Source organism: Opisthocomus hoazin, chromosome 4 (assembly GCF_030867145.1).
Source record: "Opisthocomus hoazin isolate bOpiHoa1 chromosome 4, bOpiHoa1.hap1, whole genome shotgun sequence".
Lineage (NCBI taxonomy): Eukaryota > Metazoa > Chordata > Aves > Opisthocomiformes > Opisthocomidae > Opisthocomus > Opisthocomus hoazin.
This window is the reverse complement of record NC_134417.1, coordinates 28,080,738-28,105,595: the sequence shown is the minus strand read 5'-3', so window position 1 is coordinate 28,105,595 and position 24,858 is coordinate 28,080,738. Positions and strand designations below refer to the sequence as shown.

At 53.6% G+C, this 24,858-nt stretch overlaps 1 protein-coding gene across 1 annotated transcript in view; it reads left to right on the top strand.

The window, feature by feature from the left end:
• KCNAB1 (potassium voltage-gated channel subfamily A regulatory beta subunit 1) overlaps positions 1-24,858 on the top strand; it is a 57,798-nt gene that overhangs the window by 24,484 nt on the left and 8,456 nt on the right. The window contains exons 2-8 of the mRNA XM_009942380.2: positions 3,857-3,900; positions 11,965-12,002; positions 13,339-13,418; positions 14,173-14,217; positions 15,334-15,378; positions 16,629-16,672; positions 21,464-21,550. Of these exons, the coding sequence (XP_009940682.1) occupies positions 3,857-3,900; positions 11,965-12,002; positions 13,339-13,418; positions 14,173-14,217; positions 15,334-15,378; positions 16,629-16,672; positions 21,464-21,550 (383 nt within the window). The remainder of the gene's footprint in view (positions 1-3,856; positions 3,901-11,964; positions 12,003-13,338; positions 13,419-14,172; positions 14,218-15,333; positions 15,379-16,628; positions 16,673-21,463; positions 21,551-24,858) is intronic.

The following is a 24,858-nucleotide window of genomic DNA, read 5'->3' as shown; positions in this document are numbered from 1 at the left end:
GTTGTGTGCAGAGAGCTGCGCTGGATCCGGCTGGAGCAGGGCGGTGGGTTGTGGGGGCCGTGGGGTCCCTCCAGCACTGGCCAGGGGCTTCAGCACCCCCCAGGAAAGGACACGAGTGTCAGCTTGCCAATAGCCAGTTCATACAATTATTTTGTATAAAAATGTCATTTCTGGCCTTGAAAATGTTGCTGAGAGCTTCCACCACCAGCCTGGGAAAGCCCAAGCTGTCCAAGACCCCTTGGGAGGGTGATGGCAGAAGCCTCCCCATCTTCCCAGCTGATCCCCCCCACCCCGTGCTGCCCGTCCAGAGCCCCCACACCCTGTGCACGTGGGGGTCCCTGCTGAAGGGCCCCGCAGCTGTTCGGCAGTGCTCTGCTCTGCCCCGGGACCACCGGCACAGGCTTTGCCCCGGGGACGATGCTCAGCCCGTGCACGGCCGCAGCAGCTGACGCCGAGCGGGCGCTCGGGCTTTGTCAGAGTCAGGGTTTGCTCACCTTGTCGTCCCCATCGCTACCCGGGTCACTGTCCTCGGCGGTTTGCAGGGGCTGCTGCGGGTTCAGCACCGGGGACCGAGCTGGTTGATTTTTCTCAGATTTGGGAACTGGTGCAGTGGAAGCGTGGAGCGCTTTTACTGTCCGGTTACTTAGAAACCAAACATCGATTTTAATTGGAACTTTTGCAGCTTCCAGGCATGTATGTATATATATATGTGTGTATATCATAGAGCTACATGTATACATACACCTGGAAGCTGCAAAACAGCTGTAAATGTGTACATATATTATTGGTTGGGTTTCTTTTTTAAGGGAGGTAGAGGAGAAGAAGGTCTTGAGAAGCATTACTATTTCAAATCGCTGCTGTGCCGTAGGGCCACTGATAGAATCGGTGGCTGTGTGCGTTTAAGCAGCCCGAGGTTGGTGTGGGGAGGCGTCACCCTGAGCAGGCTGAGGTTTTGGCCGGTGTTGGTGTGGTTGCCTTGCTGCCATGCTGCCTGCCCGGGAATTGGAGCGTGCAGCTGAGTGGAGTGCTTGCAGGCAAAGGAGAGCTGGAAACGATGGGAGTAGCTGGGGGCTGCAAGCTGGCGATGCTCTCCAGGCTGGACTGCGGGCTTGGGCAACCTCCTCCCAAGATGCTGAGCAGCTTCGGAGCTCGTTTTGCAAGAGGGATGTTGCACTGCAAAGACTTGGCATTTTCAGTGCCGGTTCTTGACCACAGACACCAGATTTTCCAAGTACCCAGGTCATATTTGCACTAAGTAAACGGCAAAGACAACTTTGGAAATCCAAACACAATAATTCCGTCTGGATGGAAAGATGGGGACAATCTTTTTAGTAGAGACAGCAGTGACAGGACGAGGGGTAATGGTTTTAAACTAAAACAGGGTAGGTTTAGGCTAGATATAAGGAAGAAATTCTTTACAATGAAGGTGGTGAAACACTGGAACTGGCTGCCCAGAGAGGTAGTGGAGGTCCCATCCCTGGAAACATTCAAGACCAGGCTGGACAGGGTCTGAGCAACCTGATCTACTTAGCGGTGTCCCTGCTTGCTGTGGGGGGGTTGGGCTAGATAACCTCTAGGGGTCCCTTCCGACCCAAAACTTTCTATGATTTGTTAGTGGGCCAGACTGCAAAGGGGTGGTTATCGCTCTCCGGAGCAAAGCCTGGTTCCCGTGTGTGCGCTTTACCCCTGGGGTCCCTGGTGCGTGGAGGGACAAGCCCTGACATGGCTTAGTGGCATGGGGGGGACAGGGACAGTCGGTGCCTGGGCTGGGACCCCGAGAGAGACCCTGTCGCTGCGGGGAGCAGTGTATGTGCAGACACCAGAGGGTTTCATTCGTGCTATATGTATATATGTGTATGCCTTTATGTATGCATAAAAATTTAGGGTACATACATGCATGTACATATATCAAGGGGAATTGTGTGTATACGTATATTATATATATTTATATCTCTGTAGAGAGAGGGGGGTACAGCTTCACCGCCACACTGCGCCCTCGCAGCCATGTGCCTCCGCAGAGCCAGAGCCAAGGCTTTGAAAACCAAAGCACAGCTTGGTGAGAAATGGGGCTTCAGAAAACCTCTTCTGCAAAACGCCTGTCAGCCGTTTGGAAAAGCATGGGAGCCCCTGACTCGTCCGCAGAGCTGTATGCGGCGGGGGGGCTGTCCACAGGAGTAATATGGAAATGCCCATCGCGTGCGGCCGGGCTGCTCTCCCCTGCCCGCAGCGTGGCAGCTCGCTCGGCTGCCTTTGAACTTTGTGGGGGTCACGATTCGTGCCGGCGAGCAGGGGGAGGTTGGCAGTGTTTGTGCTATTCTGTGCACGGATGGGTTTTGTTCCGCGGGAGTCCAGCTGTGCTTTCGCTCAAAAAAATAATAAAAGGGAAAAAAAGAAAAGAGGGGGGAAAAGAAAAAATCAGGTCAATGCCTGCTCCAACTGTGCTGTGAGCCTGGGGGCTCGTGGTGCTGGAAACGCAGCTCCAGCTTTGCAAATCGCTACTCGAGGACAAATCCCTCTCTCGCAAAATGTTGAATTCCCATCAGCAGTGCCATATTTTGGGTCCAGCAGTTGTTGGGGGGGCCCTGGGGCCCCTGCCCCGGGGCTGCCGGGCTTGGGCTGGCTCCATTGGCTTCCCCGGGGATGCCCTCAGTTCCTGTCCCGCGTGGGGATTTGTGCCACACGAGCGAACACCTGAAATGGTCACAAAATCCAGCGGGTAAAAAGAGGAGCTGAAACAGCAGGGCATGACCCGTGCTGCTGTCGAGTGTTTTGTCCAACCCCTTTCACCACCGGTGAGCAGGGCTTTTCTTTTTTTAACATTGCTTGGCTTTAAATAATTCATTAGGAACAGCAAAAAGTGCCACGGTTGTTTGCAGCACGCTGCGGTGGAAGGTAGCTAGATGGTCCCCAAATTAGACCTTGATCTGGCAAAGAAATTGCACGGATCCAGCTGTACCGTAAAGGTTAAAGCAGGGGGGTGTAATTAAAAGGGTATTTTGTACTGCAGCGAGATGCTGAAGTCAGGGTGGGGGTTTCATGTATGGCACATCTCATGGCCATGGGGCTAATTATCCTGTCGCCAGCCTGGCTCGGGGAGGTGGGGAGAAGGGTGAGGGCTTCATCTCCCCAATGTGGAAAAGCAGCCGGCGTTGGGGACCGAGGCGCCGGCTCTGCTCGGGCTGCGAAGTCCCGGGGTGCTTGGCTTGCAGGGAGCCCACGTGCTTGGGGGCCACTGGCCCGGGGGTCTGCTCCGACGGGGGGGAACACGCTGCCCAGCGTGAGGGTGAATAAAATACAGATTGTGAAGCTGAACAAGGTGAATGCTTGAATCGATGTTACAGCCGTGAACGCTAATGATGGTGAAAGCAAAGGAAGCGCGGGTGCCTTATTCACAGGGTGCCAAACGACATCAGGCATGCGTTACACCTGAAGGTATCTGGGTTTATTCCCAGTGCACCCACCCTTCTCCCAGCCGGCCAACCCAGCTGCCCCTTCCAGAGGAAAATGGGTGATTTGGACAAAAGCGGGGACTTTCAAGGGGCAATGGGCACAAACTGAAGCACAGGAAGTTCCGTCTGAACACAAGGAAGAACTTCTTCCCTCTGAGGGTGACGGAGCCCTGGCCCAGGCTGCCCAGGGAGGTTGTGGAGTCTCCTTCTCTGGAGATATTCCAGACCCGCCTGGCCATGGTCCTGTGCAGCCTGCTCTGGGTGACCCACAGAGGTCCCTTCCAACCCCTACCATTCTGTGATTCTGTGACTCATCTCCAGCAGCTGGTTTCTCCATGGGGTTCCTGAAGCTGTGTGTCCCTTCAGGGCTTAACAATATTGTCTAATTAATTTCTTTTTTTTCCTAGAAACCTCGGAAAATCTGGGCTGAGAGTCTCGTGCCTCGGGCTGGGTGAGTAACCTCCGCGGCCGCACGTCCTACAGCCACGCGCTGCCGCGGCACGATGGCGGCTGCTGTCGTGTTCCGGTAGAGGAGCTGTGCCCTCCCAGCCCCCCGACCAGCGCCTGGTCTTGCAGATGGCTTGGGGCAGAAGCCCTTACGTCTGTTAGTAGCAGCTCTGCGCATCAGCCGGGGCGCTTGGTCACGGTGTGAGGTGATGCTTTCCACCCACGGCACCCGAGTGGAACCGTACGAGGGTTTGCGGTGTGAAATCCCTCTGACACAGCCTGGTCCCCGCAAGGGACAGCCCGCAGAGACCGCATCGGCAAATGCCTCCACGTGTCGGAGCCCCAGCCTCGGGGGACGGCATCTGGGCTGTGGGCAGAATTCTGCTGTGTTTTCTCCAGTGCGTCTACCTCGTTATTTCTGTTCCATGTCAATTTGAAAGAGTGTCTTCTCAGTATTTTATCAATATTTTATCAAAAAGGGCATCACTAAGCACCGTGGCACACAGATGCCGGTCCTGCGGCGATGCTGGGGTTCCTGCGGGCTTCACATGTCGCTGCTCGGCTTCGGCTGCCGGGCGAGAGCGTGTGCAATGGACCGGCAGCTCCCGACGGCTTTGCTCACGCGAGTAATTCCTTTGATGGCAGCTGAACCACTCACGTGGAGAACGCTTAAAAGTGTGTGTGTGTGTGTGTGTATAATATATATATATATATGTATATGTATGGATAAACCCCAAACACCGTAGCAAGGAGGAGGCTGTTTTTCTCGCTGCGAGCACCTTCCTGTAGTGCAACCTAGGGCGTCAGGAACATGAAGATGCCTGGAGACCCCCCAGGGATGGGTGCTCAGCTCTGCCAGGGCCTCTCCAGCCCCATGTTAAGGGGGGGTCCTTGTTCCCCTGGACTGGGAGGTGCCGGCGTGCCTTTAGGAAAGCGGCTGGGTGTGCTGGGCTCAGGGACCGGGTGGCAAAGGCGGGAGTGGGCAAGGACCAGGCTCTGCTGGCGTTCGGTGCTTGCTGTGGCGATGGGCTCTGTCGCCGGCTGTGCGTGCAGGGCGGGTGCCCTGGGGGTTAGCTCCTTTTTTCTGACACGCTTTCAGATTTGATTTTAAAATAGAGTGAAATGTGAAAGTCACCCTGTGTCACAAGTCACATCAATAAGGCCTGTTTCACCCAGAAGAGCTCTTCTGGTTAAAATAGATCCAAGCTTTGAAAGGAGTTGTTGTCGTCTTTGGCGCAGAGATTTTATTTATCATCCTTCGAGTTCCCCAGGAGCTAATGTTGTGGCAGTGGAGGAAAGCGAGGGGAAGGAAGTAGCAGCAGGAAACAAAAAAAACCATTTTGCAGAGCTTTTCTTTGATTTTGAGCATGTAGAACTGCAGCAGCATCTAAATATACAGAGCCTTTGTGAGCGCAGCTGTGCCAGAGGAGTGGGGGCTGCGGCCGCAGCGAGCGGCTGCTCCGGGCAAGGGCAGGGCTGGGGGAGGGCTGCCGGGGGTCACTCCGGAGCCAGAGGTCTCAGCCTGTTCCGGAGGCAGCAGCGGGCCCTACAGCCCGCTGTGTGGGGAATCAGGGAGAGGAGAACTGGAACGCCTGAAACTCAGTTGCTGCCTTCTCTTGAACGCGCTGGTATTTCTTCTGCGGCACAGCTCGTCCTTCCCCCGCACCGCAGACCCCTCAGGTGTCTGCTTCGAGAGCCGGCTTCTGTGACTTGGCTAAATAGCTTCTTTCGCAGTTTCCTAAATGATAAATGCGTTAGAATCATACAATCATAGGTTGGAAAAGACCTCTAAGACCATCAAGTCCAACCGTCACCCCAACACCACCATTGCTATTAAACCATGTCCCGAAGTGCCACGTCTACACGTTTTTTGAACCCCTCCAGGGATGGTGACCCCACCACTGCCCTGGGCAGCCTGGTCCAATTTCTGACCACTCTCTCAGTAAAGAAATTTTTCCTAATACCCAGTGTAAACCTCCCCTGATGCAACTTGAGGCCATTGCCTCTCGTCGTATTGCTGGTTAGTTGGGAGAAGAAACCAACACCCACCTCACTCCAACCTCCCTTCAGGGAGCTGTAGAGAGCCAGAAGGTCCCCCTTCAGCCTCCTCTTCTCCAGACTGAACAGCCCCAGCTCCCTCAGCCGCTCATCAGACTTGTTCTCCAGACCCCTCCCCAGCCTGGCTGCCCTTCTCTGGACACGCTCCAGCCGCTCAGTGTCCTTCTTGTAGTGAAAGTTTCCCTAACCACTCTACAGCAGGGAGATCTTATTGAAGGTTTACTAAAGTTTCTGACGGCTCACCAATCGTCCTTCAAAGCCTTCCAAAAATCTCAGGGAGGTGGGAGCGTGCTTCATCCTGGAGTACGAAAAAGTACATGGAGAAAAAGGCGAAGCGGGACAGAAATTGCAGGCAAGCAGTGCGTACCCGCTCGTTACGTCCTGCTTCTCCTAGCTCACCCTCTAATTAATTCACTGCTGGGCGCTGCTCGCGGTGTGAGAGGTGTGGCGCGAGCACAGGAGGGCAGAGGCGTTAGCAGCATGTTTCACGAGCAAAGATGCTTGGGGAGGGTTGCTGCGACGGCAGCCGAGCATCGCTCCCGGGTCGCTGAACCTCCCTGCGTTCCCTCTGGAGCTGGGACCGTTCCCCCGGGACCCAGCAGCGTCCCAGGGCTCAGCCCGGCTCCCGGGTGGGCTTTGCCCCCTCCTCTGGGTGGGCTGAGGCCAGGTGAGGCTTTAATTGAGGGATCTTAATGGGCCAGCCCTGGGCAGGCTGGCTCTGAAATGTGATTGCGATGCAGGGGAGGAAATAAGGTCACATTTTTCTTGTAGTTAATTCAGAGCAAATCCTGCCCGTGGAGGCTGCCTGTTGATTTTCAGAAAATATTGAGACAGCCTCCAACAAGGTGATTAGAGCTGACTCCAAGGAAACGAGCAGACGGTGAAACCACCCATCCCAAAACCCCAAATCTGATTCTACGTAAAAAAGGGCAGAAGAAACCTTCCAAAACGAGTGGTTCCTGCAGTCAACGGTGGGATACCCCACGCTCGTAAGCGGGTACAAAAATTGACATTTTTTGAGCAGAAAGGGGTCAGCTTCTGCTGTTTCCCCTTGGTGCTCTGCTCTGGGGAAAAGCTTTTCAAACCTGAGGTGTCGGAGAAGCCCAAACCCGGAGGTCTGCTGGCCTGGGACGGCAGCCAAGGGCTCCGATTCACGCCCGGGTGCTCTCAGTGTGCAGCACCGGGCCAGACCCATTTGCCAGATCCCCACGCGGCATCGTCCTCACCAGGAGCGAGCCAGGGATAAAGCTGTGCTGGCAGGAGGCGAAGCATCGGCTTTCTGCCAGGAACCCCTTTTTTTCCCTGCAGAGGTGACACATCTGCTGGCAGTGACATTATCGAGCGGCGGGTTCTGCATCGGCGAATAACCCAGCAATAATCACACCTTGCTGGGCTCTGGGGCGCGATGGAAACGGAGCCAAATCTAGCTTTAATACCGAAATTCCTCTGTCGCAGGTGAGGATATCCTGCTGGGAAACCGCTTTCCAGCGCGGGGGAACAGCATGGCGGGATCGGGAGCTCTCTTTGCCAGTGCCAAGTCGGGGCGGGGGATGCGCTTATAAAGAGCTGATGGGGATGTACACGAGACAGGGACTTGGTTAGGGGAAAAGCAATCATTTAAAAAAAATGTATCTTTCTCTAGTACGTTTTTCTTCCAAAATACTCCTCTTGGCTGAGATTGTGAATCATCCTCAGCTGTTTGAAATGCCAAGCGCGCCTTGCGCTTTCTGGAGTGATTTTTTTGTTGTTTTTTATTTAATTGGGGTTGAGCAGTGGGCGCTGTGCTGTGCTGCGGCCCCGGCAGCCGCCCGGCTGCTTCGGGTGCCCGTGCCCACCGTGACGGCCTGGGGATGGTCGTAGGAGGGGGATTCACCTGCTGCCTTCCCCGCTCCCAGCGACCCAAACTGCGCATCTCCCCTTCCCGAACACATCGGACAATTTAGAGCTCACCTTGCTGAGCAAAAGCTCACCCCCCTGCCTGTTTTGTGCAATTATCAAGGAAAAACAAAAAACACCCCAAGGACTCCCCACCGATGTGGTCCCGATGATGCTCGCTGCTCAGGGCTCCCAGGCCCCTCGGGTCCCCCGCTGCAGTTGGCAGGTATACCCAGTATGGCATATATTTACTAATTATTTAAAGAGATAAAGTGCTCGTTGCCAGCCCTCGGCTGCTCGCCGCTTGTCCCAACGCTTGAGCGCTTCGCCCCTCCGCTCGGCTTTGCTCGGTGGGGCACGGTTTGGGCTGCAAGGTCGCAGCCGCCGCGGTTCGAGGGAGGATGCGCAGCCCACGAAGGGCATCAATAATTCCTTTTCTTCTCACCTGCGCTGGGGCCCTGCGTGCAGACTCCAGCAAAGAATCGCTTCGGGATAAACAGTCTCAAAACATTTTTTTTCAGCAGAAAGAGATTTTAATGCATTCCTATGAAAATAACACTTCTTACACCAGTACAGGCTTGGGGCGGACCTGCTGGAAAGCAGCTTCGCAGAGAGGGACCTGGGTGTGCTGGGAGATGACAAGGTGACCATGAGCCAGCAGTGTGCCCTGGGTGCCAAGAAGGCAAATGGGATCTTGGGGTGCATCAAGAGGAGCGTGGGCAGCAGGGTGAGGGAGGTTCTTCTCCCCCTCTACACTGCCCTGGTGATACCCCATCTGGAGTCCTGTGTCCAGTTCTGGGCTCCCCAGTTCAAGAAAGATGAGGAGCTACTGGAGAGAGTCCAGCGGAGGGCTACGAGGATGGTGAGAGGACTGGAGCATCTCTCCTTCGAGGAGAGGCTGAGGGAGCTGGGCTTGTTCAGCCTGGAGAAGAGAAGGCTGAGAGGGGACCTTAGAAATGCCTCTAAATGTCTGCAGGGTGGGGGTCAGGAGGATGGGGCCAGACTCTTTCCAGTGGTGCCCAGTGACAGGACAAGGGGCAACGGGCACAAAGTGAAGCAGAGGAAGTTCCAGCTGAACACGAGGAAGAACTTCTTCCCTCTGAGGGTGACGGAGCCCTGGCCCAGGCTGCCCAGGGAGGCTGTGGAGTCTCCTTCTCTAGAGATATTCCAGCCCCGCCTGGACGCGGTGCTGTGCATCCTGCTCTGGGTGACCCTGCTTGGGCAGGGGGTTGGGCTGGGTGACCCACAGAGGGCCCTGCCAACCCCGAACATGCTGTGATTCTGTGAAGTTTTAACATGGAAATCAGCTTCATTCGGCTTTTTTTTCACCTGCACAAAGAAACTTCACGATAAACTTAAACTTACCCTCATTTTTATGGTTATTATGCAGGACCGGGGCATTTTACTCCCAGGATTAGGGCTGGTGCCTTTCACAAGGTGTTGTGGTGGGGGCAGGCGGGGGTGGCCCTGGGCTCGGCGAGCGCTGCTTTCGCCCCGTTACTGCCCTTACAGCGAGCAGAAGTAAACGCAAAATTAGTTAGAAATATGCGTGCTCTTTGTTCACTTTTTACTTCGGTAGCATGAGCTGCGTTGCGCATTTCTGATCTGTGATAACTTGGCTTTTGCAGAGCTTGGGTTATTCTGCAGGAGATCCAGTTTCAATACGCAGTAAGCACACATCTTTAAAAATAACTTTATTTGTACTCGGAGGAACTTGATGTATTAAAAAAAAAAAAAAATTGAGGCTGGCCCTTTTTGAGGGAAAGGGAGGCAGATTCTCCTCCAGGAGCCGACTCCTCTCACTTTGTTTTCAGCCGAGGACTGATCAAAGCAGCCCGAGCGCTAGCGGTAGGCGCACTCTTTGCTTGCTGACTCCTGCTCCAGGTTCATCTTCCGCGCTCGCTGGGAGCAGTGAGCTAACCGATACATTTTTAATGAAGGTGTGGGAGCGCTTACATATCAATTGCACCAGGCTCTTTGCCAGCGCAGGCAGGGAGCATCGGATTTTTCCCCCCCCTTTGCAGCTTCAGCGCCCAAGCCCTCCCTGGCACGGTGATCTCTCCTCCATCTTGCCCAAATTGTACGGAATTTTCCAGCTCAGGGCCTGAACCCCTCTGCTGTCCTTATGGAGGCACGATGTCAGGTGGAATTTTGAATTCTGGAGGGTTTTTTTTTGTGAGCCACGTGAGCTTTGACCCATCCATCAAATGAGTAATTTGTAATTTTACACATAGCTGGCGCGTAGGTCTTGAAAAGCGCGGGGCAGAGTTGTGCTGTAGATCAGAGCGGCGGTGTGATGAGCTGGAGAAGGTCCAGGTAACATCACAGCCTCCTCCCTTGAGTCTCAGAGGGGCTTTCCACGGGTGCTTTGCGAGGACTGAGGAGCGGGGCAAGAGCGGGTGTCCCGGGGGTGCGGGAGCCGGTGCTTCCCCACCTCACTGCTGCCTCTTTTCTCTGGTGCCTTAGTGTTGCATTATCCAATTTGCCACTACCAGTCCAGTTGCATTTAATATGTATATTAAACTACCACGATTCTGGATACCCTAATAGCAGTCTGCACCTTCAGTCCAGTCGTGCTCATGAACTGGCACAGCCGCGCTCCAGGTAATAGGTGAAATTTAACTAGGTACCACAAGGATTGAAATTTTTTCTCAGAGTCAATTGTTTTATCCCATACCACTTTTCGAATTTCGATAGGCAAGGTGCCTTCTTCCCCTTCCCTTATAATTGCAGCAGTCATCGATTGCATCCAAAGCTGGGCTTGGATCCAGCGGAGTGCTAAGGAAACATTGCTTTGGGCCGCACCAAGTGCACTTGCAATCAGCTGACGGTCCTTTTCACTCGTGTCTTCCCACTGAGGTAATATATTAGAAAAAAACAATTGGTGATTTCCCAGGGTTAAAAGGGAAGATCTTTAGGGGGTGTTCTAACCCATTCAAGTCACCAATAGTTGTGACTAGTTTGTTGGCAAGTACTTCTGCGTCTATACTATTGAAGACTCCCAAGCTTGTTCCTAACATAGCAGTCACATCTCTCTCCAACCGTTGTGAGGAGGCGAGGGTCCGTTCATGTAACCGCGCATACCATCCCGCATAGGATGTACCCCGGAAAGGTGAGCAAACATGTTTGATGGCAGAGACATTAATCCGCATTGATAGTTCCACTCGCTTGAGAGAGTAGGTTGGGTTAAACAATATTTGTTGTTGACCGGTATTTTTAATAACATAAGGACCAATGTTAAAGATGTAAGGATTTAGACTTGTGGGTATCCAAATGGGTTCATTCCCAAAAACGTATTGGGGTGTAGGTTTGGCATATTCCTTGGTAGGTCAGGATGCTATCGTGTCAATCACAAAATCAAATAATATAAGATTATGAAATTAATATTTTTTAATTTCTTAATTAATGAAAGATGTATTCCTAATATACATATATATTGTATGTATGATGTATTCCTAATATATATATACACACATAGACATATAAAACACACATAGGAAAGAATATTCCTATAGCTTAGGAATATCCAGCTAAATCCACACGCTGTTTCCACCACAGGGTTTTTTTTTTTCTCCCAAGTAGCGGTCATGAAGAAATAACGCCCCAAGTTTTTCCTAGTAATAGACCAGAGCCTGCTCCCAAGTCTAAGCTGCAGCTCCTTCGTCAGCCGGCGAGTGATGGTGCTGCTCGTTGGCTGTGCTGGTGTCAGACATCGGCTCTGTGGCAGATTTCCTGGGGAAAAGTCTCTTTGGATGGGTTTTAAACACTTCACGTCAACAGAAATACTTTTAATTTATTTTTATGTTCTAATTTTGACTTGCTTGATGCTAAATACTGAAGCGTTTCGGTCCCCAAATGACATGTTCTGGCAGCGTCGTAAATTTTTTCCAATTTGTCAGATTGAAGCTTTGGAAAATGCACTCCGCCTTGCGAAGAGCCTCACGTTTCGATGGGGCGATGCGTTCTGGCAGCACGGGACCCCGCTGTCCCCAGCCCTCCTCCCCAGGGAGCAGCAGCCTCTGAGCCGCTTCACCACGTTTGAAACCCGTTTAATCCCAAGGAGCCTGAATTTTGGTACAGCAAATTCTCGTCAGCAAAAACCTCTCGTAGTAACGGATTATTTTGTTCTTTCTAGGGACATGGGTCACTTTTGGAGGTCAGATCTCAGACGAGGTGAGTAATGCTTGGTGTAAGTACAATGTATGAAGTAAAAATCAATCGGAGATATTTTTAAGTGAAACCATGGCTACCGAAACCAGAGGAGCCGGTTTCTGTACGAGGAAATGGCAGAGTTGCTACGCAAAGCAACACAAAGTTTACGCTTCTGCTACAAAAAACCTTAATGAATCTGACATTTCCAAAGATCAGTTTTAAGAAGAAACCCCACCTATCCCTTCAAGCGACCTTGTTCCCCGCGCTTTTTGGAGCAGCATTTCCATCCCTACCATTGGCAGCGGCACCGTTCCTGGAGCAGAGATTGGAAAATATTTTTGCCTTGTGTGTGTAGTCAGCAACAGTCACAAATACGGGCAGGGGCTCAGCGTACGAGGAGCTGCCGGATGATTTATTTTTTACTTCATAAGATGAAACAAAAGAAAATGAGCTTGCGTTTCCTACGTGCTCTCTCCCCTACCAGATGGCTCTTAATCTCGGTTAATAATCCTCCCTAGTGCCGGGCCGCTCCTGGGTTCCCCAATACACAATAACTTCTGCAGAAGGAAAACGACCCAGCAGTCTGAATTCAAAGGTTTTTTCGAAGTCACTTGATCTGTGGTGGTGTTTCCTCTGCTGGTGGCGGATGGCCGAGTCCACTCCTGTCTCTTGGCGTTGCAAGCCGGAGCGAAACAACTCGTTTCGGTTGTGGTTTTGCTCCCTGGCTCTCCTGCCCTCCTTGCTTAGGATAAGTCAGTGCAAAGTGTTCGTGGGTGGTAAAAGAGGACTGAAACGCAGCCCTGTCCTTGAGGGTGCGAACCCTAGGGATGCTGGCCATGCGTGGGTGCCCCGGGCAGGCGCCCACCCTGCCCTGAGCTGCCGGCCGCCCCGGGGAGCAGAATCCCCCCAGGGCTCTGAAACGACCTTCAGCTCTTTAAACACCCCAAGAAGTCACCTGCAGAACTGCAGGACAGCCTGTCAGGTAGCCAAAAAAACCAAAATTAAACTCTTACCATGGAAATATCCCTTCTGTATTAAACTCCACAGATCCGCAGAGTATCTTCTATAACCCTATTAAATTCTTGGCTGCTTTCCTGTTAGAAAGCCTAGGACGTTCCTGTGAGAAGAGATTAATTCCTCCCAGGATGAGTCAAAGGGAAGATGATCTAAATCCGTGTTTTGATGCTTCTCGGGCGCACAAACCCCCGGGTGCCCTGCCGAAGGGTCTCGCCTCCCGGGCAGGGGATGCTACCACCGCTCCCAGCCCCTTTGCTGTGCCTTCAGGGGCTTTTCCCGGTGCTCAGCTGCTCAGGATGCGCCCTGCCACCCCTCACCTCTCCGTCTCTGCTTCCTCGAGGTGGCTGAGCAGCTGATGACCATCGCCTACGAGAGCGGCGTCAACCTCTTCGACACTGCCGAGGTGTACGCGGCCGGCAAGTGAGTGCCCAGAGTCCCGCTCCGCTTCCCTGCGGCCCCTCCACCGGACTCTGCTCCCCCCTGTGTCACCATCGCCGATGGACAGGGCTCCGGTGGTGCTGGGGAATTTCCCTTCTCCCTGAGGGGGCACAGAAAAGCCCTTATTTCTGGAGCACTCTAAAAAAAAATAAATTAAAAAATCAAGCCCGAACCCCCTTGCCCCCAGCTGAAGCCTGAACTGTCACTCGTGCCGCTCGCTGTTGGCACAGGGAGAAAAACGTCCGGAATAAATGAGAAGTCAGCACGCATCTTCACGGTGACGGATGGCCTGTGCCGGTGACAGCTCCCGGTGCAGGGAACCGCACTGGCTGCAGCAGAGCTAATGCTCTCAGTGTCGCTGCGGGACTCGGGGGAAAAAATAATATCCATCCGTAATATATTTGACTTTGGGTGATTTATGCAGTTCTGTATTGAGTGTAAAAGGTGGACTGGGACACCAGGTCCCGGGTGTGGGGGTGACATGGCTCTGCCTTCCCAGAGCAGGTTCATGCAGGTGTAGGGCTCCGGAGTAGGACAGGGTGGGCGAGATGCTATGTGCCGATGGAGGGGACCCGTCCCTGCTGGTGCTGGGTGACTGTCACCCATGGAGGGGGGAGCTGCACGGCCAAGAGCAGTGCTGCAGGCTAGCGTCTGGGGTAGATGGCGGCCACCACGGTGTACCTGGCACCGAGTATCCTCCTACCTCCGCTCATATCAGGCTCTCTCTCTCGCACAGGGCTGAGGTCATCCTGGGGAACATCCTGAAGAAGAAGGGCTGGAGGTACTGTACTGCCGGACACGGTCCCTGCCACCCCCAAAGGGACCCCTTAGAATCCTTCTGGTTTTCAAACACGATGTGTGCTAGGTGATGCTGGGCCAGGAGCAGGAGCTTGCACACGCGAGGGCCGTGCACAGAGCAGCCAGCCAGTGCTCCCGCGGCAGCTGGACATCTCAAGTGACAAATAAAAACGCTCTCCTGCTTTTTCGGGAGTTCATAGGAGACATCATCTCTGTGCACAGCACAGCTAACCCAGCTCCTGAGTGTGCCCATCATCTTTTCCGTGCATGGTGCATCAAGACGGATGATTTGTGTGTCGGCATCCTTATCTGCGTACATCAGGCTCTGCATTAGGAATGCAAAGCTGTGATGGGCCTTCATCTTGGGCAGCCTGGTAGGAGATGATACCTAATTTAACCGATGCACATTAGCATATGTTATGTAGTTATAAGAGAATTTACATAATCTTCAAAGACCTCCCGTGTGTGTCACATTCAGCTTTCAGCTGAAGAGCGGGTCCTCGCACTGCTCTCTCCAAAATCACTGTCCCCTCTGTCGGGGGGGTGATTATTCAGTAAGAAATATTCCGGACACCTTGGAAGAAGAAAAGTTAAGCCTAGCAAAAGCTGGAGAAGTTGTGTGTTGTATGCGTACGGTTATGCAGCAAGGTAGTTTGCAAATGCTAAATCTTTGATTTAACGTCACACGGGAATTCATAGTTGGATTCAGCGAATGTACCACTCATGGAGTTCTGATAACTCTGGGAATGCTGCGTGATGATGAGGAGCATTGGACTCGGGTACCAGGAGGGAATAGCACTGTAGCCCTTGGTTAAGTCCTCTGGAGATTGCTTACTCCAGAATTAAAAATGTATCATTTTTTTTTTGGTCACTTCACTTGAGTTAGCTTCTGGACATGAGCCTGCGGTCAGTCCCTGGGTGTGGGAGGAGAAGTGGGCCCTGGACCTGCCGTGGAAAGGATGATAGGCACGTACGAACACTCGCCCTGCGCCCAGGGCTGGGAGCCCAGGCACAGCCGCTTTTCGATGGGCAGCGTCTTGCTTGGCCTCTTACATTATCGTTCTTTTTAACAACAATATTTTTTCTGTTCTGGTTGCAGGAGGTCCAGTCTGGTCATAACAACAAAACTGTACTGGGGTGGAAAGTAAGTCCTGTGGTTACGCGTAGTGGTGCTTGCTTTTCCCTTTCACAGCTGTACAACCGGGTAGAGATGAAATGCCCCTTGGAGGGGTGGTTTGTTGCCATCGTTGTCTTTCTCCTCGTTTTGCCAAGCCTTTTAGAGAGCGGGAGCTTGGCAGGGCTCCGGGAGGGGGGACCAGCCTGTGCCTGCGCTCAGCTCGCTCCCACGGTGGGGTGGGTTTCGGCCCCAGAACAAAACATCCACGTGGATTTTCCAAAATCTGCTGGAACATCTGAGGAGAAACCCAACCAACCCACGAACGTGGCTGCAAACCAGTCTCTGGGAGACTCACCAGAGATGTTGTGCAGATGCTTATAATTATTTTTTCCTCCCACTTCACTGAAGTCCTTTGGTGGTGCATTGAAGCTGAGGTGCATGACAGCCCTCTGCTTCTCTGGGAGAGCCGGGATGTAACTGAGGTAGTGCCACGTCTTTCGGTGAAGTCTGGTGGCTGTCCCGCTTCATAGAATCACAGAAGGGTAAGGGTTGGAAGGGACCTTGAAGGTCACCTAGTTCCAACTCCAACCCATTTCGCTGCGACGTGGTTTTGCGGCGGGCTCAGGATCTGCCTGGTATGTTAGACACAGAAAGAAGAATTATGAAGCCATGTGTTGCCTCTGAATCTGGCTTGTACACGAACGATGGGCCACGGTCACGTGGGTCTTGTTTTTTTGGCAAGGCAACTTGCCTGGAGGAGGGCTGCTCTCGGCAGCTGGGGTGTTTCGTGGTTTTGGGGGTAACCTCAGCTGTACCCTTGTGCCCGTGTTGCGAACCAGCTCCCGCCTGGGAGGAGTGCTTTGCTGGCTTCGACGTCTCCCAGCGTTGCGGTGGGAGGACAGGTTGGATGCTGCCTTGCTCTGAAGTTGCAGACGATGCCAGTGAAGTGGCGGCGGTGGGCAGTCGGCTGGGGCACAGCCCCGTCCCAGCGGCCCCGCTGCCCTGCCAGCATCCTTACCCCTCCGCTTAGAAATGCCGGACGGCGGCTTTGCAGCCAGGCAACGTCCGTCGCAGGGCTGTTACCGTGCTAAATGAACAGCGGGCTTACTTGTCGCTGGTGTCTCTGAGACTGGGAACCCAGGTGAGGTTCAGGGTGTGCCCGTTGTACGAGTTGTAACTTCATTTTTAGGATGTTTAAACCAGAATACAAAATTAGCACTCCCCGATCGTTAGCACCTCAGACCTCTGACCGTCCTGTACCCATTTTTCCTCCGCAGAGCTGAAACGGAAAGAGGGCTCTCGAGAAAGCACATCATTGAAGGTACGTGTTGTGGGCTGGGGTGGTCTGGCCGTGCCCAGAAGGCACCGAAGGGTTACTCTGGCTCTTCTCAAAACGCTTTGCGTCGTTGTCCTCCAGAACAGCCGCCATCCCCGCTGTCGTGACATGTCAGGAGGCAGGGAGGCTCGGTGGGTCTGGAGCTGCTCCGCTGACCCCCAGCCCTTTCCCGGCGTGGTTGGCGGAGGGTTGTCGGCTCCCACCTGCCGAGCAGCCAGCTGGGGAGGGCTGGGGGTTGCTCTTGGTGCTGCTGCTCCTCACATGCTCGGTTTTTGCCTGTGTTCCCTTGTCCGGCTCCATGCACCCGGTCCCGCATCCCGCTGAGCGATGCCGTGTGCTGCCTCAGTCATCTGTCGGGGTTTCTTCACCCGGGTCTTTGCTCCATCTCATGCATGTTCCTCTTCCTCCTTCCGATGGCTTTTTTCGTTCTCTCGGCTATGTTCTTTCTGGAGAGCGAGTGAGAGCACGTATATTTTTCTACATGGACGGGTGCGTTTCACCCGATCCGACTCTATCCGGAGGGCTGCTGGGTGCTGTGTCAGGTGCCCAGGCGCAGGCACCATGGGCATCGTTAGAACTAGCACAGGGTCTTACCTGCAGGACACAAAGAGGGCAGCACCCGTCAAAAGAGGCATTTCTGTCATGTTCAGGATCAGCAGTGTCAGCCACGACCTTGTCCCAGCGAGAGGTCCCTGCCTGGGCTGGGGGACCCCGAAACTCCCCAGGAGGACCCTGGGGCTGGCAGAACCCCCCTGCGCAGATCACAAGTGGACCGCAGACCCAGGAAAGCAAGTTTGCTGATGACACCAAACTGGGAGGTGTGGTAGACACACCAGAAGGCTGTGCTGCCATTCAGCGTGACCTGGATAGGCTGGAAAGCTGGGCAGAGAGGAACCTGATGAGGTTCAACAAAGGCAAATGCAGGGTCCTGCACCTGGGGAGGAACAACCCCATGCACCAGTACAGGCTTGGGGTAGACCTGCTGGAGAGCAGCTCTGCGGAGAGGGACCTGGGTGTCCTGGTGGACGACAGGTTAACCATGAGCCAGCAGTGTGCCCTGGGTGCCAAGAAAGCCAATGGAATCCTGGGGTGCATCAAGAAGAGTGTGGCCAGCAGGACGAGGGAGGTTCTCCTTCCCCTCTACACTGCCCTGGTGAGGCCTCATCTGGAGTACTGTGTCCAGTTCTGGGCTCCCCAGTTCAAGAAAGATGAGGAGCTACTGGAGAGAGTCCAGCGCAGGGCTACGAGGATGATGAGGGGACTGGAACATCTCCCTTACGAGGAGAGGCTGAGGGAGCTGGGCTTGTTCAGCCTGAAGAAGAGAAGGCTGCAAGGGGACCTAATATATGCTTATAAATATCTGCAGGGTGGGTGTCAGCAGGATGGGGCCAAGCTCTTTTCAGTGCTGCCCAGTGACAGGACAAGGGGCAATGGGCACAAACTGAGGCACAGGAAGTTCCGTCTGAACATGAGGAAGAACTTCTTCCCTCTGAGGGTGACGGAGCCCTGGAACAGGCTGCCCAGGGAGGTTGTGGAGTCTCCTTCTCTGGAGATATTCAAGACCCACCTGGACAAGGTCCTGTGCAGCCTGCTGTAGGTGACCCTGCTTTGGCAGGGGGGTTGGACTAGATGACCCACAGAGGTCCCTTCCAACCCCTACTATTCTGTGATTCTGTGAAAGCAGCCAGCAGCGTGGGGCTCTGCCTTCTATGTAAATCCTGAGGAAAAACTAGCATGGGTTTGGAGAAAAGCTGCCTGAAGCCGTGGAAGGGGGTTAGCGAGGGAGTGCGGCTCCTCGGGGGCCAGGAAGCCTCCAGGGCAGGAGGGGAGCATGAGGCTTGGTACCTGTGCTTCGGGTCTCTGCAGAGGGATCCGCACCGCCCGCCTCTTGTTGCTGTCTGACCCACTTCTGTCTGCTGCCGCCGAGGGATGCGCAAAATGCGTTCCCTGGGTTCCTCAGAAATGCTGTGCCAAGGTCCCTGGGGAGCCCAGGGCAGCGGGCTGGGCTGCTCTTCGCCAGGCGATGCCAGGGCTGAAGCCCCAGGGGAGCAGCATGCTCCATAAACCAACACGCCGCAACGGCTGCAGGAATGGAGCGCAATTCTCTCTATTGCATCGTGTATACTCAGGTAATTAGCCTCCTCTTCGGTTTATGAGATGAGCCCTAATTGTTTAGAGCGGTGGTTGGCTGAGCTAGCGTTTGCTGCCAAGGCAAATTGGAAAAGAAAAATTCAGGCTCATCTCTACGACCAATGTGCCATGGTGTTGGTGGCTCGATGGCGCTGGGGGGACCAGTCCGTCCAGAGTTCACACTGCGGAATAGGCGGGAGGTTCAGTTTGGTGTTTGCTTACCAGAAGACAGCGTCCGTCTGCAAAAAAATTGGGTTTGCCCACCACAAACGGCGGCTTTGCTCTGCGGAGAGGGACTTGGGTGTGCTGGGGGATGACAGGTTGACCATGAGCCAGCAGTGTGCCCCGGCTGCCAAGAAGGCCAATGGGATCCTGGGGTGCATCAAGAGGAGTGTGGGCAGCAGGGTGAGGGAGGTTCTCCTCCCCCTCTGCTCTGCCCTGGGGAGGCCCCATCTGCAGTGCTGTGTCCAGTGCTGGGCTCCCCAGTTCAAGAAAGATGAGGAGCTACTGGAGAGAGTCCAGCGGAGGGCTACGAGGAGGAGGAGGGGACTGGAGCATCTCTCCTACAAGGAGAGGCTGAGGGAGCTGGGCTTGTTCAGCCTGGAGAAGAGAAGGCTGAGAGGGGACCTTAGAAATGCCTCTAAATATCTGCAGGGTGGGGGTCAGGAGGATGGGGCCAGACTCTTTCCAGTGGTGCCCAGTGACAGGACAAGGGGCAACGGGCACAAACTGAAGCAGAGGAAGCTCCAGCTGAACACGAGGAAGAACTTCTTCCCTCTGAGGGTGATGGAGCCCTGGCCCAGGCTGCCCAGGGAGGCTGTGGAGTCTCCTTCTCTGGAGATATTCCAGCCTCGCCTGGACGCGGTGCTGTGCAGCCTGCTCTGGGTGACCCTGCTTGGGCAGGGGGTTGGGCTGGGTGACCCACAGAGGGCCCTGCCAACCCCCACCATGCTGGGATTCTGTGATTTAACTTGCATTTGGCCATTTGCATGTTTTATCACCAGAACCTGCAATGGCCTGTTTGTCACAGCTTTCAACAACCAGGATTTGTTCTGCATGCGTCATAACGTAGATTACACAGAAAATACTATTACTATATATACATTATCCACCCCTCGCCTGGGATGTCACTGCCACCTGCACCACAGCCTGGCTAACGCTGTCCCAAGCAGGAGAGGTAGGATGAACCTGGTGGTCATCAGCAAACTGGGTGAGCAGAGCAGCCTCTTCCCCGGGCTGCCGACTCGCTCATCTTCCCTCTCGAAGGAGCTATTTAATCATAGAATCATTAAGGCTGCAAAAGGCCTCTAAGATCATCAAGCCCAACCGTCAACTCATCACCACCATGCCTACTATTTCTCAGTGACAAGGAACGTCACCGGAACACCGTCGGTTTTGCCTCAGAGGAACCAGCTCATGAGTCTGGGATTGTCCTGGAAAGTTCTCATTATTTAGTATTTGCAGAATTCAGCTACATTAGGGTACGACTTTCTTATGAAGGTAATGCTGGAGAAAGTTTTTGAGCAACATTTTACTGAACTTTGATTTGAATAACCCCAGCAGAGGTGGTGTCCCGCCTGCCTGTGGCCCTAGACCCAGAGGTGCTCGGGGAAGGTGCAGCCACACCACAGGCCATCCAAACCCATCCATTTTCCACTTCTTGTGAAGCTACCTCACAAAATGGTAGAAAAATACTGGCAGCAGCTGAAATAACTTCGCAGAAAACATAGCAAGCAATGTTAAGGTCAACATTAGCTATTTTCTATAAATACAGTTGGCAAAAATGGACACTTTTTTCTTCCAAGATTCAGTGAACACTTTCAGACTGCTCTATTTTGGCTCATTCTTCATGAACATTCATAAAAACATTTTGTTCCTGGGAAGATTTATAGAAAATAAGTGTTAGAAATCCTCTTCTCTCTATCTCATGCACATATATATATATGTGTGTAGGCTTTTGATGTCATTTCCCATCAGATCCTCATGGAGAAGCTGTTGAAGCCTGGGCAATCCTGAACCTGGGCTGCAAAATGGTGCCTGGTCTTGCTCTGCAGAACCCTTTCTGCCCCGTGCAACGCACCGGTGGGCTCTCATGGCGATGGAGAGCATCTGTGCTCCTCCATCTGCTCGTTGCTACATATCCAGCCGAGTGCCACCACCCTCCCCTCCGGGCGTGCGTTTCTGGAAGGGCCCTCCGTGACGGGGCTTCGTTAGGTGGGACAGGACTGAGGCACAGAAAGGCTCTGGGGTGTGATTTAGACTCAATTAGCCCGGAACAGAAGTGGAGTGCTGAAGTCGGTCCCCAGCAGCTGCCTCCTGACGGGCTGGCCCTGGACGTTCTTGGTAACCAGTGTCTGCTCCAGTCCAAATCTCAGCCTAATTAAAAAAAAAAACAAATTCTCGTGGAAGGGGAGGAACTCTGCATGTGGCCAAACCGGTGTTTTCTTCATGTGGCTGCACAGATGTGGGACAACACTATGGAGTACAGTGTACCCTCCTCACGTGCTGTAGGGTTGTGTGTGTATATAGTAGATATGCATATAAATGTAAGGAGCTCTATTCCTCCTCGTAGCATTTTGTACCTGGCAGCTCTGTGCCAACTCGCTCTCACCGTGCCAGTTCTTGTCTCTGCTTTGCTGTTTCCAGGGCTAAAGGCTTCTCTCCAGAGGCTGCAACTGGAGTACGTGGACGTCGTCTTCGCCAACCGGCCAGACAGTAACACCCCCATGGAAGGTTAGTGGGAACTTGAATTAAAGGTTTATTGTGGCTGAACCATGGCTTACGGGCTTAGATTGATAGTGGTAGGAAATGAAAAACTATTTTTTATTAAATATTCAGTTTATATCAGTTATATTAGTTATATGTATCTACCAAAATACATCTGGTGTATGGTCACATAGTCCCGTTATCCAAGAGCCTTTATCAGTAAGTTCTGGGGTCAGTGCCCTATTTAACGGGCACCGGTTCCCTTTCCTTCTCTATTTCCATCAGAGTTAACACAACCATTCACACCGTGGCAGAAGATTAGCTTCACAGCTAAACAAAAAACAGCAAAAGGAAAGACTAGCAGGCTGCAGAAGCCGTCATGGATGAGTACACGTAAATCAAACAAGCCTGGAGCTTGGCAGGCCCCTCTGAGGCTCCCGGCTCGACTTTCAGCGGTCGTGACGCCTATTTTCTTAATGAATGCGGGGCTGTGTGACCCGGCGCGAGCCATGGGTAGACGGCAGCACCGCTGCCCCGGCCGACCAGCGCCGGCAGCTACGGGTGCAGGGAGCTGGCCTGGAATTTTAGGAGCAGTGCAGATTTTGCGGTAGCTGACGAGGTCAAGGCACATGAGATGTTGTGTCTTGGAGGGAGAAGTGACCTCTCTGCTCAGTCGACCGTCACCTAACAAGGCAGTGCAGGATGTGTTTCCCACGCCCGCGCAGCACAGCTGATCTCGGGCGCTGACAGCTTTTAGGATGCCACGGATACTGCTGGCAGCGCCGGAGCTTGGCAAGAAGGTGCAGACTGTGGCGCTTGGTGAGATTTTTGAGCAGGGTGAAAAAAGGGACATTTTTATTATGAATGGTGTGGTGTTGCTTCTTTCTATGCACCGCGTGCTTTTTTTGTGGTTCACCTACTAAGCCACTTCTATCCCCGAGCATCTGTTGGACCATCTGTCGGTTCCACACTATCTGGCATGCACAAGGAGCGCTGAGCTACCTCCACGAGATGCACAGTCCCCGCTCCGTCTCCTTACGTGCCCGCGCTTCTCCCACGAGCAGATAGCTGCTCCCCAGCTTGGTGCCAGCAGCGTCTCGCCCGGGTGGCAGCTGCTTGGGGCTCGGGTGGACAGAGGGAGATGCAGCTCAACGCGTGGCTGGGAAGTCGCGAGGTGCTTCCAGAAGCGCAGGGATGCCACGAGCTGCTCCGCACTTGTCGTCGTTGCGTGGTGGTGACCTTTGGAGGGTGCTTAGGCTAGAGAGTAGGGTAGAGGACAGCTAAAGAGAGAAGACGAGCATTTAGTACAGATTTGTTTATCGCAGGTGACTCTGGTCCTCAAAGCGGCCGGCAAAGCTTTCTTCATCTAAAATTCAGAAATATATTTACCTTTCTTAGAAGTCTCAGAGCAAATTTAAAAAAGGTTTCCATCATCAAAGCAATGCAATATTGGCTTCAAGAAGTATCTGGAGATGAGTACCCTGCAGAAAGGTCTCTGCAGAAGGCTGCGGTGAGGTCTGGCAGGTCCCTGGCCAGGACAGCCGTGTCCCTTCTCGCTCCTGCTGCAGTCTTGGCTCTGCTGGGGCGGGTAGGACGAGGGGCTGCCGTCGCTGGGATCGGCTGTCCTCGACCCTCGCGTGGTCCCCCCAGATGGGGGCCTCGGGAGATGGGCTGTGGGAAGGAGCTGTGCTTCTCTCCTGAGTTTCTGCGAGTTTCACGCCTTGTTAGTCAGGCTGGAGATCTCATCCTCCAATTGTGCTAGCAGATGCTTTTTTTTTCATCCCAAGTGGCTTTTCCAGGGCCAGGGCAGCTCTGGCTGCAGGGAAGCAAGGTCCCTGGGGTCCCCTGGTGAGACCCCCTGGTTGTCACTGGGCCAGGGGACCGGGCGCCCACTGTGTGGCCAGCCCCGATCCACAGCCACATCGAGCAGGTGGGGAAGGTGACATGGTTCCTACCAGGGAACTCTGAGCTACTTCGCAATTACTATTATGCCACTGGAGGCTGTTTACCAGGTTTTGAAACATTCATTTACATTAAAAAAAAAATCTCCCCTTCTTAAGCGATGCCATTTGTGCCACCCAGCTGGCAGGCCGAGCGGTCCAGGCATGTGCTCTGTACAAACCACCCCATCGCCGTGCCCATGGGAGCAGGCTCTGCTAAACAAGAAGATATATATATACATGTATTTTATATCTATATTTTTATATATATGTATTTTCTAAGTTGACTTCAGTTTTTCTTGAAAGGAGTAGAGGTGGGAGAAATGAAAACAACCACGGACCGAAATGTGTAAGAGGCGTATGATGAAATGCTCATCAAAACTCCTAAATGGTAGTGTGGCAAAAATAGAAAACTGAACCCAGCGAGAAGCTGGTGATGCCGAGGAGGGAGGGCTTGGTGTACAGCCGCCCGTCGCACACAGCGTGCCTGCAGGTAGCCGGGCAGCTGCTTGATAACGGGGCAATTTGTTGGACTAGTACCTGCCCGAGGACAAAGCGCTTGGAAATAGAGAAAAGCGTGGCTTTGGCCAAAACAAAGAAGACAGAAAAAGAAAATAATATCTGGCATTTGAACTCTTCATTGGGGAATGAAGGTGTTGACATGGACAGTGGGATTGAGTGCACCTTCAGCAAGTTTGCCGATGACACCAAGATGAGCGGTGTGGTCAATGCGCTGCAGAGAAGGGATGCCATCCAGAGGGACCTTGACAGGCTGGAGAGGTGGGCCTGTGCAAGCCCTATGAAGTTCAACAAGGTCAACTGCAAGGTCCTGGACATGGGTCGGAACAAACCCAAGCACGGATACAGGCTGGGTGAAGAACGGACTGAGAGCAGCCCTGAGGAGAAGGACTTGGGGGTGCTGGTTGACCAGAAGCTCAACATGACTTGGCAACACGCGCTGGCAGCCCAGAAAGCCAACCGTGCCCTGGGCTGCATCCCCAGCAGCGTGGGCACAGGGCGAGGAGGGGGATTGTGTCCCTCTGCCCCGCTCTGCTGAGACCCCCTGGGAGTCCTGCATCCAGCTCTGGAGCCCCCAGCACAGGACAGAGCTGGAGCTGTGGGAGCGGGGCCAGAGGAGGCCCCAGCAATGATCCGAGGGCTGGAACCCCTCTGCTGGGAGGGAAGGCTGGGAGAGCCTGGGGCTGCTCAGCCTGGGGAGGAGAAGGCTGTGGGGAGACCTTAGAGCAGCTGCCAGTGCCTGGAGGGGCTGTGAGAGAGCTGGAGAGGGGCTGGTGACAAGGGCATGGGGTGATGGGACAAGGGGTCATGGCTCTAAACTGAAAGAAGGGAGATTTAGATGAGATACAAGGAAGGAATTCTTCCCCACGAGGGTGG